The sequence below is a fragment of the Chanodichthys erythropterus genome, chromosome 11, assembly GCF_024489055.1.
Source record: "Chanodichthys erythropterus isolate Z2021 chromosome 11, ASM2448905v1, whole genome shotgun sequence".
NCBI lineage: Eukaryota > Metazoa > Chordata > Actinopteri > Cypriniformes > Xenocyprididae > Chanodichthys > Chanodichthys erythropterus.
This window is the reverse complement of record NC_090231.1, coordinates 57,470,239-57,487,694: the sequence shown is the minus strand read 5'-3', so window position 1 is coordinate 57,487,694 and position 17,456 is coordinate 57,470,239. Positions and strand designations below refer to the sequence as shown.

General features: G+C 37.6%; 2 protein-coding genes across 6 annotated transcripts in view; both read left to right on the top strand.

Annotated features, from left to right (window-relative positions):
• The first annotated feature begins 1,854 nt into the window (after positions 1-1,854).
• Positions 1,855-8,643, top strand: LOC137030975 (zinc finger protein 319). Of its 3 annotated transcripts, XM_067401519.1 has the most exons (3): positions 1,855-2,017; positions 5,871-5,935; positions 6,077-8,643. In XM_067401519.1, exon 3 carries the CDS (start codon positions 6,114-6,116, stop codon positions 7,884-7,886), a length of 1,773 nt encoding a protein of 590 aa, XP_067257620.1. In that variant the 5' UTR covers positions 1,855-2,017; positions 5,871-5,935; positions 6,077-6,113; the 3' UTR covers positions 7,887-8,643. The 3 variants fall into 3 exon arrangements, with proteins under 3 accessions (XP_067257620.1, XP_067257618.1, XP_067257619.1); XM_067401517.1 differs by having other exon boundaries at positions 1,856-2,017; positions 5,871-8,643; XM_067401518.1 differs by having other exon boundaries at positions 1,916-1,991; positions 5,871-8,643.
• A 2,117-nt stretch (positions 8,644-10,760) lies between these two features.
• csnk2a2a (casein kinase 2, alpha prime polypeptide a) overlaps positions 10,761-17,456 on the top strand; it is a 28,159-nt gene continuing 21,463 nt past the window's right edge. For 2 of the 3 annotated variants that reach the window (XM_067400198.1, XM_067400196.1), the window contains exons 1-4: positions 11,508-11,745; positions 13,133-13,244; positions 16,527-16,628; positions 16,793-16,843. In XM_067400198.1, coding sequence (XP_067256299.1) covers positions 11,645-11,745; positions 13,133-13,244; positions 16,527-16,628; positions 16,793-16,843 — 366 coding nt within the window. In that variant the 5' untranslated portion in view covers positions 11,508-11,644. Of the gene's footprint in view, positions 11,166-11,507; positions 11,746-13,132; positions 13,245-16,526; positions 16,629-16,792; positions 16,844-17,456 lie in introns of those variants that run through there. The other variant, XM_067400197.1, reaches the window with a different exon arrangement.

The following is a 17,456-nucleotide window of genomic DNA, read 5'->3' as shown; positions in this document are numbered from 1 at the left end:
CAAAAAGTAATCTGATTATGTAATGCACATTGTTTTAATGCATTACTTTACTCATAACATCAAAAAGTAATCTGATTACATATTGCATTTCACTTGTAATGTGTTACTTTACTCCTTACATCAAAAAGTAATCTGATTGTGTTATGCATGTGACTTGTAATGCGTTACTTTACCTGTAACATCAAAAAGTAATCTGATTACATAATGCATGTTATTTGTAATGCATTACTTTACTCGTAACTTCTAAAGGTAATCTGATTATGTAATGCACATTACTTTTAATGCATTACTTTACTCCTAACATCAAAAGTAATCTGATTACATAATGCACATTACTTGTGATGTGTTACTTTACCTGACATCAAAAGATAATCTGATTACATAATGCACATTGTTTTAATGCATTAATTTAATCGTAACATCAAAAAGTAATCTGATAACATAATGCATGTTACTTGTAATGCATTACTTGTTAGATCAAAATGTAATCTGATTATGTATTGCACATTACTTGTTATGCATTACTCCTAACATCAAAAAGTAATCTGATTACATAATTTACTTGTGATGTGTTACTTTACCTGTAACATCAAAAGATAATCTGATTACATAATGCACATTGTTTTAATGCATTAATTTAATCGTAACATCAAAAAGTAATCTGATAACATAATGCATGTGACTTGTAATGCGTTACTTTACCTGTAACATCAAGAAGTAATCTGATTACATAATGCATGTTATTTGTAATGCATTACTTTACTCGTAACTTCTAAAGGTAATCTGATTATGTAATGCACATTACTTGTAAAGGTAAACTGACATACTCCGATTACCTTGGCAGGTTGTAAAGATCTCTGAAATCGGAACATGAGGACGTGATTCCATCAAACATACGCAAATAATTTTTTTTTGCATATATTTTATAGTTTTCACATGATTTTATATAATTGTATTGATTGGTTTGTTAAATACACACAATATTGCTGTGTTATTACTGTATTACGTTTAATACACTATCTCTTCAGTTTAAACCATAAACGCATGCTGGACATCTGGAAATCTCTTTGAAAAATATGTAAATAATTACATTTCAAATCTTGTTTTTCATGTCCTAAGAACAATAAAAACATAGTGGAAAAAATGACTGAGGTTATCAGAATTCATGCATGAAAGGATTAAATGACTCAAATTCACCCTGCTAACAAAAATACGATTTAAGTTATGTTGATGTTTTGCAAACATTCTCATTAAATTATGAAAATGTTATTTCTGAATGTTCTCAAAACGTCTACTTTTTTAATGTTTTAAAAACGTTTTTTCTTGGTTATGTGAACGTTAAAGAAAACATTAATGGCATGTTTTCTTCAATTTATCCTTTTGGAAATATTATGAGAACTTTTGAATGTTCTATGAACCATCTGTAAAAGTAGTAGTCTATGTATAGTAACATTTAAAAAATGATCCAAGATAGATAGATAGATAGATAACTGCTCAAGGGCATATAAGAATCCAATTCCTTTAGGATTTACACACATGTGAAGCTAATATAGGTACAAGTATAATTGGAGTCGAACAAAAATATTGACAAAATATTTCACGTGTTTTCAGAATACACAATATCTAAATTGCACATGCTGGTGACTCTAAACCAGTCCATATCTGCACGTTGCAACGCCATTGTGAGGACACACACTTACTTCATTATTTGATCATTTTTAACATTATTACTTTGCATGGTCGGACAGAACGAGCTGTTTGACAGTTTCGCTCACATATATAAGAAAATCAGTGATTTTCCATCGCCTTGATTCCGCCCATATCATCGGGGTGTCCGCCTTGTTCGAGGGGCTGGTCGTAGAGGTCCGATGCGTCACGTTTATTTGGGCCTTCTGCATCCCACTGGCAGGGAAGCGCCCGATTTTTTTTCCTCCCTGCCTTAAAACGTCCTGCATACATTTATTACAAGCGTGGATCTTCGGGATAACAAGGTATCGAAGGGAAAACGCGACGCAAAGTAGGTTAAAGCCAGTGAGGTGGCGGCTGCTGCCTCTTTTAACGCTATAGCTACAGTTTAGCGCACTGGTAAACACACTTGCATGGGGCTTTGCGTATCATTTGCATGCAGATCTGCAGACGCGTTATGAATTGTTGCAGATTATGTCTTTATTGCATGTGTTGTTTGTGAGTCACATGAAATGTAGCGATTGCAGAAGGGCAGATTGATAGAGGAGGGCATTAGCAGCGCTGGCTAGCTCTGGCTGCAAGTGTGCATCGGTCAAAAGCTAGCTGAAGTTTTCTTGAACACAAACTGCGAATAAAAAGCGAGGACAGTGTTTAATGGCATGCCTTACGATATGGCTTTGCATATGGATCTCTGATATGCAAAGCATGGCTTATATTCTGCACCGGGTAAAAGATTAAGACGATCAAAGGAAATTCCGGATTTCTCCCATTTTATTTCCAGGCTAGCATGCAGTCGGCTCTAATATTCGTGTATTTTAACTTCAGATTCTCACTGCATGGCACGATTATTTGTGTTGTATTAACAATGCTTTTTCCAAAGCACACATCAGTTGTTCTTGATTTGTGTGTGTGAGCATGTTGTAACGGGAATGCTGGTTTTCTGTTTGAAGTCAATTACAGATCGAGTCATATCAGTGATGTGCATGTGATTGGTGTAGTAAATACTAGTAAGGGCGCCTTTCCTCCTGAGTTCACTCCAGAATCATTATTAACAGTATTCAGGGTTCCCAGAGTCACGAATAAACCTGCAAATGTCATAGAAATGACTACAAACGTAAAAAGTAATGGAAAATGTCTTTTTCTAGTTGTGCTTGGCTCATAATTTTATCAGCTAGAATGATAAAAAAGGGGGAGAGGTGTGAGAAAGCAAACAAACACACACACACACACATATATGTATATGTGTTATATATAATATTGCAGTTGACAGCAAACTGAATGCTGCTATTTCAATGTTAAGTTGTGGATATTTTCAGCAAACACTTTGCTTGGTAAATTCGGTTCAGTTGCATTAAAGAGGACAAATGTTATCATTCAGCTGAACTGTATGCATTTTTAACGCAATATGTTCTTCGTCCATGCAATAAATGCACGTCTCTGAGCGTATTTAAAAGGAATGGTTCACCCCAAAATGGAAACTCTGTCATAGACTAACCCTCAAGTTGTTCCAAACCTGTATGAGTTTCTTTTTTCTGCTGAACACAAAAGATGATATTTTGAATAATATGAGTAACCAAAAAGTTGATGGGGAACCCATTGACTTCCATAGTATATATAATATATATATTCTTAAAAAAAAAAAAAAAAATGAATCCAGGTTTGGAACAACTTGAGGGTGAGTAAATGACAGTTTCCATTTTTGGGTGAACTATCCCTTTAAAGGTGCAATATGTAAGAATTTTGCAGTAAAATATCCAAAAACCACTAGGCCAGTGTTATATATTTTGTTAACTTGAATACTTACAATATCCCAAATGTTTCCAACTATTTGTAAATCATGAGAAAATTGCAATTTTAACCAAGGCTCCGGGACGTGTGAGGAGTCGCCTGTCAATTACGTCATACCCGCGTTACCCTCGGTTTCCGCTTTTATTTTGTAGAAACCATGGAAACACCAAAGATGCTTTAATATATTACATGTTTTAATAGACAAGGGAACAACTGTTTTGATATATTTATAGAGAGAAAACTAATTGTTATATAGCTCAACACGTTTAGTCTTATTGTTTAAATCTAATTTTCTTGATTTTATTTTGCGAGTACCATGCTTTACCATGCCTCAGAGAAAAACACTATTTTGTCAAGTAGCTAACATAGCATAATCAGATGCATCTTTATCTTTAGTAACAGTAATACAGCATTTTCTCCATCATACAATATGTTTTAAAAATGAATTGCATGCCATTTATCAACACAATCATCCAGCATTTAATATGATATTGTAAAATGGATCTATCTTACTGCAGTGTGTAACAGTGTCTCACAGCAGCCGCCGAACGAACACACAGAGTAACGTTATAACATCATTTTCAACACACTCAAATGTATCTAATATGATAAACAGAGCTGCGTTACCTCATACTCATGACCGGAGAATTGGAAATGGCACCGGCGACTGTCACTGTGTCATAATAAAAGTCCCGCTGCTCGTGAGGCGTGTTGAGCAATCGCTCCAGCTCCTCGTTCAGCTCCACAACACTCGCTCCTGCTCTGCTTCACACTACAGTAACGTTAATAATCACATCCATGAACATGATTTCTTCCCGATTCCAATGCCTATTCATTTGCACCGTCCATTGAGGTGAAGACCACATGTCCCAAGATTCCGCACTCAAACTTGGCTTCATCAAGCTACGCTTTTGTTTTGAATAGGGCTCTAGCGGACAGAAAATATTACATATTGCACCTTTAATTCAACTGCTTAGGTAATGGTATGACCCATTTTACAGTGGCCAAAATTACAATATAAAATCGGCACTAGAAATGTATCTTACAGTTTAAGCTTCATATTATGGGTAGATTAGTTTTTGAGCCTCCCCTTTTTCATTTTCAATGAAGTCAGTTTTAATTCATTTTCGAAAAGATTTTATTTCAAATTCACCTTTGCCGTTTTCCACTGCATGGTACGGCTCACTTTTGGAGGTTTTTCCACTGTGTGCAGTACCTAGTATTTGGTACTTCTTTTTAGTACCACCTCGGTTGAGGTTCCAAGCGAGCCGTACCAATACTAAAATGTGATGTGTAAACACTGCAGGTCACTGACTGGTCAGAGAGAATCGTCACTACCAGTGTTATTGGATTTGACACCATGAGCCACCAAACCCACTAGATTTAAATGGTCAGCAACAGCCACCGCCGTATCATTTGTTCGCACGGCTTTTTTAAATTACTTGCTTTAAACAAACTTTGAAAAAAGAAATGGCTGTATCATGGTCAGTAGACGAGGTGGTGGTGCAAGTATAACGTCAGTCTATAATCCCACCCACTTTGAAGCAGTACTAAACTGCAGTGGAAAAGCAAACCGAGCCAATTGCCCTTTCCAAATACCCAAACTTGTGGTCTTTGCACTTGACCACTTGTCTACTTACATGACGTATTTCCTGTATTTGGCCCAAGTGTTCAAGTGGGCGTGAAGACTGCAAGTGGGTGTAGAACTTTTGATTACCTGATGGGACACAATTGTCTTGCAAAAAATGCAAGTTTACAGAGCTTTTTCATTTTCAATACTTTGCATTTTAAATGTCTATTCAGTAGTCGCTATGTAACCAACAGAAGTATAACAGTTCTAATTAAGTGATAAATGTAAATGTACAAAATACACATACCCTACCCATATTTGCACCAATAAAAATGTGCAACACTTTGTTTTACTACCAAATTATATGTAATAAATAATTAATTTAACTTGCAGATTTTGATTTTGGAGCTCGTGAGGTCCCAAACACAATGCATAATGGGATACGCTTAGCCTCGAACACTGCTCTGACACAGTACTCAAGAGAGTGTGGGTTTAGTGTGCAGACATGGGACAGTCTTACGCACTTACTTCCTGTCGCGTACACAAGCTCTCAAGTGGCCAAGATCGCAAGTGGGGGTATTTGGACAGGGCAAAAGTAAAGCAAGCCAAGTCATACCACACAGTTGAAAAGGGCCCCTTGGAAGTTTGCTGAGGCCCCTTGGTTGATAACCACTGATGTTACGATTTATAAAATTCTCATCCAGTAATTGGACAATGCATGGAAATTCATGTTTTTTTAAGATATGGGAGCCCTGAGTAATTCTTGCATGAATGAGCTGCTTTTGTGTAATGACACTGTTGTTTTTTTTTTTTTTCTCATTTGCAGGTATGCATTTGGAGACAATTCTGTGTAGTTTGCTGGAGAAAATTACAGACGTTCCCCCTGGATTGGTATTTACCATAAAACAATCACCTTGTCAAACTTTCACACGATGAACAAGTCTTGAACCCCTCCACAAGACTATTTTAGCATCATTCATGACTTTTCCAATGAACTGACCATCACTCGTTGGAACATTTTTGTGCAATCAGGTCCCAAAGTGCTGATTCCTGAAAGCAGAATTCATACATGTACAGTGGAAGAATGACAGAAGCATGGCAACAGCAACATGCAGTGGCCCCTCCTCCCGTTGGGCACCCCCTTCTTCAAGGGGCCGAGAATGCTTTGGGAACTGCCGCGTATGGCATTGTCCTACAGGCAGACCCTGCTTTGCAACAGGCTCAGCACGGCCAACATGCACAGCAGCACCCGCTGCCGGCTCAGCAGCCTCAGCTGCAGGTGGGGAGCGAAGGTGGCCACAAATGTGGCGCATGTGGCCACGATATTTCACACTTGGCCAATCCCCACGAGCACCAGTGCATGGTTAACCAGGACCGTTCGTTCCAATGCACACAGTGCATGAAGATCTTCAACCAAGCCACGGATCTTCTAGAGCATCAGTGTGTCCAGGTTGAGCAGAAGCCGTTTGTGTGTGGCGTGTGCAAAATGGGCTTCTCGCTTCTCACGTCTTTGGCGCAACATCACAACGAGCACAGCACTGGAAACAATCCAATGAAGTGCTCTATTTGTGAAAAAACATACCGCCCAGATTCCACGTCTTCTAACCCTCAGCAGCCTTCTACTGCCGAGACATCCAGTGATGGAGCAGCCATGGGTTCCTCTTCCACTACGGCTTTTCAGAGCTCCGACCGTCCGTATAAGTGCTCCGTGTGCAATAAGGCGTTCCGTCACCTTTCGGAACTCTCGCGTCACGAAAGAGTGCACACGGGTGAGAAACCCTACAAGTGCGACACGTGCGAGAAGAGCTTTAGCCAGGCTTCCCACCTGGCACACCACCAGCGCACTCACAGCGCCGATCGCCCTTATAAATGCGCCGTCTGCGAGAAGACCTTCAAGCACCGGCAGCACCTTGTACGGCACATGTACGCTCACTCCGGCGAGCACCTTTTCAAGTGCAATCTCTGCGAGCTGCATTTCAAGGAGTCATCCGAACTGCTGCACCACCAGTGCCAGCCAGCAGGAGAGCGTCCGTTTCGCTGCGCAGCCTGCGGGAAGAGCTTCAAACGGCCCTCGGACCTCAGGCAGCACGAGCGGACCCACTCGGAAGAGCGGCCTTTCCAGTGCGAGGAGTGTCAGATGAGCTTCAAACAGCAGTACGCGCTCGTTCGCCACCGCCGTACGCACAAAAACCCGGCCGATCGGCCTTTCAAGTGCAATCAGTGCGACAAGGGTTTCCTGCAGCCTTCCCACCTGCTGTACCACCAGCACGTCCACGGCATCGAGAGCCTGTTCAAATGTGCCGCATGCCAAAAGGGCTTCAGACAATCCGGGGAACTGCTAAGGCACAAGTGCACGGAATCGAACTCCGGATCGAACGCCGTAGAGAAGCCCTACAAGTGCGACGTGTGCGGGAAGGGCTACAAAAAGTCGTCGACGCTACAGCGGCACCAGAACTCGCATTGCACCGAAAAGCCGCTCAAGTGCTCGCTCTGCGGCCGCCGCTTCCAGTCCTCGTCGGATTTCGTGCAGCACCGCTGCGACCCGGCTCGAGAGAAGCCGATGAAGTGCGCGGACTGCGAGAGGCGCTTTAAATATTCGTCCGAGTTGCAGAGACACCGGAGAGTCCATACAGGAGAGAAACCCTTCAAGTGTCCCACCTGCGACAAGGGATTCAAACAGCGCGAACACTTGGCCAAACATGGCATCGTGCACTCCCGTGAAGCCCAGTTCAAGTGCGTCTGGTGTGGGGAGTGTTTTGGAGAGCTTGGGGCTCTTCAAGAACATACAGTTCAACACACTGCAGAAGGAGGGGGTTATCCAGCGTCCTCGTGCATAGAGTAGTCACCGTCTGCTGTTGCTCCTTGCCAAGCGAAAATACCCTCTGCGCGCAATAGTAACACTGCGATTTTTCTAACATATATTTAGTGAAAGTGTACGTTTTACATATCCCCAAAAGTTTCCTATTGGAACTACGTGAAGTGTCAGCTTGTAAAAGTCTTGACGGTAGATATTGTCAACATTGCATCTTCTCAACTTGCCTCAGTTCTTCACAAATGGTCTCTAGTCAAAAAATAAGCTTGTAAATTCATGTGCAACTCATTATACTTAAGACTGGTGTTTCCAACAAAGAAATGCTGAAGCTAAAGGTTTAGTTTGAGTTCTGCTTTGTATCTAAAATTAAAAGTAAACCAAGAAGAGAATGCAGTACTCTTAAATTGGTACGCCACCCTGGATCTGCTTTTTGGTCTTCATACGATTGACCACAACTAGATGTTTCACTGCATTGGTTTTCTATCTAATTATTTGGCCTTGTAACTCTCAAATTAACTGCCTTTCTTCCAGTGCTCTCCATTTCATGTTAGTTATGGAACACTGTATGGCCATCCGGACAATATACAGTAGTGATTGTATGTATTCGTAATGTATAACTCCCATCACCTAACCCATGATGTAACAGGGTATATGTATGCATGATTAGCCTAAATAATTTATAGAGTTTGTTGTAATCTGTCATGTTAACTTTGTAGGCAAATGACTACACACACACACACACACACACACACACACACACACACACACACACACACACACACACACACACACACAAAAAAAAAAAAAAAAAAAATTGCCATTCTTTTTCTCTAGTGCATTTCAATTCATCTCTAACAATAGGTTGCAAGCAGTTAAATTTACAGTAGCACAAAGATTTACAGTTACTTATTAACTGCCAGGCAACAGAGAACAACGACAAAGTATTTTTGTTTGCAGATTGCAAACGGATGGTGTTGCGTTAGATAAACAATGCTGTAGAATTTGTAAAGTTATCTGTACATGGATGTTTTGTATCGCTTCGACATGAGTACAGTGCTAGGATTTAGTATATGTTTGTGTTTCATCATACTGTGCATATGTGATTGTTTCCTCTTGTGAGGATACACTGTTTCTGTTTTAGTGGATTATTGTTTTGCCACAGATAACTTGTTCAGTTTCTCTGCCACAAATTCTACGTCTGCTTTCTGCTTTAGAAACAATATTGCCATAAATCAGTTAGCGTTTCGTTTTATAATTGCCTAATTGGATCAGCACCTGTTTTTTGTTTTAAACCACAGATAGATGTTCAGATTTGGAGGCAAAATTGCACTGCAGGCAATCAGAAGCAACTTCAAGAGTATATAATATGTCGCAGTATTAACTACTAGTAATAGAGTGTTTTTAAAACGTCAAAAACCTCTTACAATGCAGTGTCTAAATAGTGAAACCATATTAATGATACATTGTATGATGATCCTAACAGCTTGAATGTAAACATTGCAGACATTTCTGTTTCCCTTTCGATGCCTCTGAAAGCCTTATTAACATTAACGGCTTATGTGTCAGTATTGTTTGTTCTGTTACAGATTTGTGTACTCTTATGTTCATGTGCATTAAATGCAGAGACTGAATGTTGTCATTGCTTGTGAAGCAATATTCTTGATTTTGAATCAAATAATTTATTTCTTTTTTTGTATTGGAGCAAAAACAGGTTTTCCCAGCACCATCTTGCACCTCCTGTGTGTCCCTTCAAACGTCTGTTTCTAGATAACAAGTTGTAAATATGCCATAATGTGTTGGTTTTTTCAACCCATAATCGCAAAGGTGTGGCATGTCATAACTACGAGGCATTTACAAATTAAATGTTTGTAAACATAGATAATCGTTGTAATTATTTCTGAACCAAATGGTGGAATTTACTACAGGCCCTGTTGAAAATGATGATAATAATAATAATGCAGCTTAATTTCTAATATACTCTTGTTATTGTTACACCAATAATATAATTTAAAGGATTAGTTCACTTTAAAATTAAAATTTCCTGATAATTTACTCACCTCCATGTCATCCAAGATGTTTATGTCTTTCTTTCTTCAGCTGAAAAGAAATGAAGGTTTTTGATGAAAACATTACAGGATTATTTTCCTTATAGTGGAGCCCAAACGGTTGAAGGTCAAAATTACAGTTTCAGTGCAGCTTCAAAGAGTTTTAAATGATCCCAGGCAAGGAATAAGAGCCTCATTTAGCAAAACGATCAGAAAAATTATATACTGTATTATTAAATTATAACTAATTGTTATATACTTGCACTAGCATATTGTATAATGCAATTTAGTTCAAACTTTGACCTGTGGAGGGCAGTAATAGCAGCGTCTACACTGCTGGAATTCTAATAGAGAAGAAGAACAGTGCTAGTTCAAGATGAGCATTTATGGTTAAAACCTATATACTTTTTAATTTTTTTTTTAGAAAATGACTGATTGTTTCGCTAGATAATACCCTTATTCCTCATTTGGGATCATGTAGAACTCTTTGAAGTCCACTATAAGGAGAATAATCCTGAAATGTTTTCATCCAAAACCTTAATTTCTTTTCGACTGAAGAAAGAAAGACATGAACATCTTGGATGACATGGGGGTGAGTAAATTATCAGGAATTTTTAATTTGAAAGTGAACTACTCCTTTAATCTTTCTGGTATCCAATGACATACAGTACAATATGTAGTATAACGGGTGTAATATTTGGCACAAGCAATACAAACAAATTACAGAAATAAAATATAATCGTTAAAGCAAATTGCTGTTTGGAATTCCACATTTAAAACATCCACTCGCATGTCAAGCGCCACCGCTAGCTGCAATTCGGGGGCTTTTATTTTGAAAAAGACGCCGGAAGTCCACACTGTATTTCCTGTGACTCCATCTAAGCGATAGCAAAAATCGACAGGACTGCTATCCTAGGGGTGATATCCGCCTACCTGTCAGCGGATCCCTCGATCACTTACTAGATGTAATTGGTGGATATCTGGGAGGAATTGAAACACTCCATTTGATGATTAATCGGAAGTCTGGAGACGTGCGTGTCGAGTTTGTAGCGGCCAATGAAACCCTTCCATCGACATCGCTAGCTTAGCACCGTTATCCAGAGGAAACGATATTAAAGTGAAACTGCTGTAATGAATATTTTAATAAACAGTGATGATCAAACGCTGTTCGCTCCTCGAGACAATCGATCAACTCGACATTTCGTCTGCTTCACGTTGTTTATGTTCCGTTTTACCGCGTAGCTACATTCAGCGGGCTTGACAGGTCTGTGCTTCAATTAAATATTTTCTTAATTTCTTCTTCTGTTTATTTATATGCAAACGCAAGGAGTTTGTGCACACTCATATTACGATCCTTTTAAAACCGTTTATTTTTTATAAATATTTCTATTAACAAACGCGCACATCTGATTAGGTTTGTCATGAGATCCTCACTTATGTTTTTTTAATAAACTGGCGGTCCATCAGAAAATAAACTATTTTCTGCACCGTTTCGGACACTCTCTGCTCTTTGCTTTGGCATTTAGTGGCGCGAGCGTCAGCGCGAGGTCATGCGCGCCGCTGCTGAGCAGCTGTCAATCACAATTGCTCGTGAGAGAACGCATTGAAGCGGCTTGCTACAGTGTTTTACGCTTCCACAATACTTTCTGCGGTATTTCACAACAGAGGCGGTCGACTTGCTGTTGCTTGGAGAGTCTCGTAGTAGTAGGTGGAGGGAAGGCGGATCGACTGGCCAAGCCCGCCATGCCCGGTCCGGTGAGCAGCAAAGCACGGGTGTATGCTGATGCCAACACTGTGAAGAGCAAGGAGTACTGGGACTATGAAGCACATGTGCCTAGCTGGAGGTATAAAGATGTCAGGATGAATGCCGTTTTGAAAAAGTACTGTGGAAATTGCATGGTGTTTGTGTACCATAGTACATAAATATAGCCAAGGCTGTCATTTGAATGTATTTCGTGCAGTCCATTGCTACCTGTTCAAAAAAACAAGGTAGTTCTACATGTCCAAAACGCAATGGTACTATGTCAAAAAACATGGTAGACAAAAGCTTGAATGTGGTAATTGTAGTTGTGTGTGTATTTTTTCTTTATATATATATATATATATATAAAATGTATTAGGGCTGGGTATCAACACAATTTTCACGATTCGATTACTATTCACATGCTTTTGATTCAATTACGAATTTGATTCGATATCAGTTATTTTGGATTTAGTTTTTCAGTTACAGTACGTTACATGGCAAATTTTGTAGAGGGGAAAAAAATCTCTCAACTAATGCTGTAAACTACACATGTAAGTCTATAATAATATTGAAGGTTAACCTTATTTATATACAAACACTTAAATTACACTCAATGTTTTTATTATAAATAAAGTTTAGAGTTACATAATCATATTTCTACTCCAATTCGTTTTTTTGTAATATAAACATTTAAATCGCGGCTGTCATAACTGATTTATTTAAACATGCATTAAATATTGAAGAACATTAAAAATTATAATTAATATGTAATGGTGCATAACTATATTTATCAGAATGTCACTTTTCTAGCTGACTAATTAGTTTATGGTCACTGAATATGTTTTTCTGAGGTAAATGTGACGTCACGTGACATTGTTTACAAGCTGTTTTATTGACATCTTTCTGAGGTTGAAACACTGATTGAGCGATTACACGAGACATGATACAGATTTCAGTCAGTTGTACTGTATATTTTAACATACCTTCAGATGTTCATGCATGTTTATTTTGCTGTAACTGGTATTAAAGCGGAGGAGAGGATGATCACATGCTTCTCTTTAGCTGAGGCGCTAAAGCGATCTGTCACGCCACATTAAACAGCACCAAAACGATATTTATTTTTCGAATCTCATATTAAGATGGACGACATTTGAAATATGAGACTTTCTTCATATCAAAAGTAATAAAGCACAAAGATTATTGAGATTTATTGGATGGGAGGAGCTACATATTCTGCTCATTCATCAACTGAAAACAGACTAGACTAATCGATTTGTGGGATTTAAAAATCGATATTGGTTCATAAAAATGAGAATCTATTAAAATCGAGAAATTGAGATATATATATATATATATTTTACCCAGCTCTACAAAACACCATTGTAGTTACATGTTGACAAAAACATGAATACTTGTGTAATGTAAATATATATGTATAAATATAATGTTTAAATAGTTTTACTTACTACTTTCTTACTCCGATTCAGCAATCAGGATGACTACCAGCTTGTACGAAAGCTTGGAAGAGGCAAATACAGTGAAGTTTTTGAGGCCATCAACATCAACAGCAATGACCGAGTAGTTGTTAAAATACTGAAGGTAAGAACGCCTGCTCTCTCATGTCTGGAAGAAGCGTTTTCTTAAAGGATTAGTTCACTTTCAAATGAAAATTACAAAATCCCCAGAGTTAAATCAACTCTGCTTAGAGTACATATGGTCCCTCTTTACATAGTTAAAATAACACTGAAGCAGAGTTAATGAGATAACATGCTGTTTGTGGAGATGTTTAATCAGATCTTGAGAGATTTTATGTCTTTTATCTTCAGCAGATTTCATCTAAGGCTGTGGTTGAAGTCAGTTGTAGTTCTTGTGTTTCTCTTCAGTGATTCTGCTTGTTCACAGCAGGTGTTCATCACTAATGCTCAATCATAACTTAATTATCTCATTATCAGAGTTACTTTAACACTAAGTAGAGAGGGACCATATGTAATCTGAGTTGATTTAACTCTGGGGATTTTGCTGTGCAAGCTTTACTAAAACGTAAGCCATCCGAGGTGTATATGACTTTCTTCTTTCTGATGAGCACAATCGGATATATTAATAAATATCTTGACGCATCCAAGCTTTATAATGGCAGTGAACGGGACCAACGAGTATGAGCTGAAGAAAGTGTGTCCATCCACATCCATCCATTATAAACATACTCCACACGGCTCTGGCGGGGTTAATAAAGACCTTTTGAAGCGAAATGATGCATTTGTGTGGAAAAAAATTCCATATTTAACAAGTTATGAAGTAAAATATCTAGCTTCCACCAGATCGCCTTTTGTATTCAACTTATGAAGAAAGCATAACGACTCTCACAGTTCAAAAAGCTGGTGGAAGCTAGATATTTTACTTCATAACTTGTTAAATATTGATATTTTTCTACACAAATGCATCATTTCGCTTCAAAAGGCCTTTATTAACCCCCCGGAGCCGTGTGGAGTATGTTTATGATGGATGTAGATGGATGGAGGCATGCATAGCTGAGTTTACCCTGTTTGATGTACTTTGTGTGTTTATGGCCCTGTTTCCACTTAGTATTAAGATGCGTTTTGGTCAATTGGATCACAACAAGTCGATGATGCTTAATACAGGTGTAAACAGGGTGTAAAACGCTTTGAGCTTGACCACTTTCGGCAACTTTCAGCAGTAATCGAAAACTCATTCGACTGGATTGCTTTCGTAGTGTAAACACTTATGTGGTTAAATGTGTTCAAACAGCCATTAAAGGCCGCCTACTCTCCACCTACTGACCTAACGTGTAAACCTTTTGGGAAGCGCACTAGTCAGACAGGATTTAAACTTCGGAGTGTCTATATGCATTGTCTTTATTGTACCTTTTGAAGCTTAAAGATAGTGTAGGGTGATATGGCAACAAATATGGTCGCAATATTTTTTTCCATATTAATCAATATCGTTATTAATCACAATATGTAATTTGATAATGCTGACAGCTTGGAGAGTATCCTAAAAATGACTGAACAGGGTTTCCATGGGTCATGGAATTTCTGGAATATCATGGAATTTTAAAAGGTCTCTTCCAGACATTGAAAGTCAAGGAATTTTATATATATATATATAAATATATATATATTTTTTTGTTCAAGTCATGGAATATCAGGGATTTTTGTTTGTCACTTTAAATTTTACTTTTTTTTTATCGCGTCGTCACGCATTTTGCATATAGTTATAGTTTGGCTATTTTCCAGCTGCATTTTTTTCCCTTCCCACTCGTCAACTGGCAGTCACTTAAGTTTCAAGAGCTTTGGCTACAAAATGACCACTTTAAAGACTGTCCTAACCAGCCGTGAAAGGAGTCTATTCTTTAAATGATTTTTAATATATTTCTGGTATTTTGCAGCTAATAGTTCAGGTCATAGAGAGGGAACAAGGACATAAATGCACAATGAAAAGTGTTTATTGCTTACAGTTTGAACGTTTATTTCCTTTAATTTAAATGATCCATTGTTGCTCTCACAGTGGCTATTAATTGTGGCCAGGACTTCATTAATAATTATTAAATAATTATTTCAGATTATTTAATTTATAATCCTAACCGTTTTACAGAAATAGCCTAGTGTCAAACAGTCTAAGATGGTCTGCAAAAACTAAATGTGAAGAAATAAAAAGACTGAACTTGACGACAAACATAAAATCTTCTAGAGCGTTTAACCCCTGAAAGCATAAAAACTATAAATTAATTTATGTAGAAATAGTACAGAAAAATATCAGAATGCATTTAACAGGTAAAAGCACCAAAAAAAGGAAAACAGCAGCTTGCTTTTCCATTCATTATAGGTCATGGAAACTCCGCTTTTTAGTCAGTGAAAGTCAGGGAAAAGTCAGGGACATTTGGCTTAGAGTGGGAACCCTGACTGAAGCCTGGAGAAACCAAATGATTCATTAAATTTAATTTTAGAATATAGTTTATTAACAAAAGAGAAAAAAAAAAAAAATAGAAAAACACTTTTAACTGAAGGAGAAGGTTTCTTGTAATGTATTAATATTTGACATATTTTGCAGAATATCTTGGCAAAATTTGTTTTTCATTCCGCTGTGCTACTTTTACATTGTTTTTCGCTCGTGCATGACTTGGCCCCGGTTTCACAGACAAGGCTTAAGCTAGTCCCAAACTAGAATGCATGTTTAAGCTGTTTTAACTGAAAGCGACTTGTACTGACTTATCATCTTAAAATATGTCAGTGCCATTGTTTGCGTCAAGATGCACACCAGTAATGTTTTTTCTTTTTTCCAGTCTGTGTTTATAAAAGCTACTTATCTTAAAAGATGTTCAACTTTGAAAGAAATCTTTGAAAGAGCATTTTTTTTTTCTTTTCAACTGAACTTCGTCTGGCGTTTTTAACCGCAAAAACATATTCTGTTTGAACCAGCCCTTGATCTTCACTTCGTCGCTTTTAAGAAAACCAAACCACTTCCATTTGATTGATCTTACCTTTTTTCTTTCTTTTTTTTTATAAACAATTTCCTCAGCATTGCAGGGTAGCACAATTTCACTTTCGTTTCCCTCTCCGGCTCCCTGCAGACTGACTGCTGGTTGTCGCATGTATTTCTGCTGTGTGATAAAATGGTGGTATTCACATCGAGTGAAATGTCCAAAGCTTATCATCGTTATTAACATAAATTGTATCGCAATCTCGATATGATATCGTCGAAAATGTTGAATACATAGAATTTCAATGGATGGACAAAAATGATGAGAGAACATTAAAAATAACTTATAGATTAGTAAAAGTCTTAAGGGTTTGGAACAACTTTTTTTTAAATTTAAATTTTCGGGTGAACTAACCCTTAAATTTGTTTTCTTTCTCTTTGCAGCCTGTTAAGAAGAAGAAGATTAAGCGTGAGATCAAAATTCTGGAGAACTTACGAGGAGGAACCAACATCATTCGTCTTGTAGACACAGTCAAGGACCCTGTGGTAAATCTTGCTCTTTTAGTATATGCCACCGTTTTCTACAGAGTTCTGTTTTTGCTAAATTAGTGCATACTGTTTCCATCTTAAATTTGTATTGGTTATTATTTTTTATCTTGTTATTATAGAATATAATATAAATAATATTTTTCTTTTATCGTATTCCACAGTCTAGAACGCCAGCCCTTGTGTTTGAATACATCAATAACACGGATTTCAAGGTACCAGTTTTTATTATTAAAACTATGACTTGTTAAACTGAGGCTTTCTAATTTGTTTTGGCCAGCTGAACCCCTTTGACCTAAAATAGGTACTTAAAATACTCCAAGATTTTAGGTTAATATTGCGAGAATTTAACGGCACATTCACGGATCCCTGATGTCAGTTAAGTCACATGAAATGTGGGTTAACAAATAAAATAGTATGTTTGATAGTTTTTATTTGAAAAAAAAAAAAAAAGCATATTTATTGTAATTTTACATTTTTTTTTGCAAAGGTCCCTACTCTGCATATGCAAAAATAAAAAATATACAGTTTTGCGTGCACACGCGTTACAATTTCCGGTTTGTGTATACTAAAAACTATTTTATTCGTGCATCACTGCCTATGAAGAAAGCAAGAGTATGGATGCACATGAACTAATAAAAATCTATTTGCTCATCATTATGCAGAAAATGCAAGTATGGATGTGCATGAATTAATAAAGATCTTGCTTAAAATTATAAAGAAAAAGGGAGTATGGACGCACATTAATAAATAAAGGTCTATTTACTCAAAATTATGAACAAAATGTGAGTATGGATGAATTAATAAAGCTATTTGCTCAACATTATG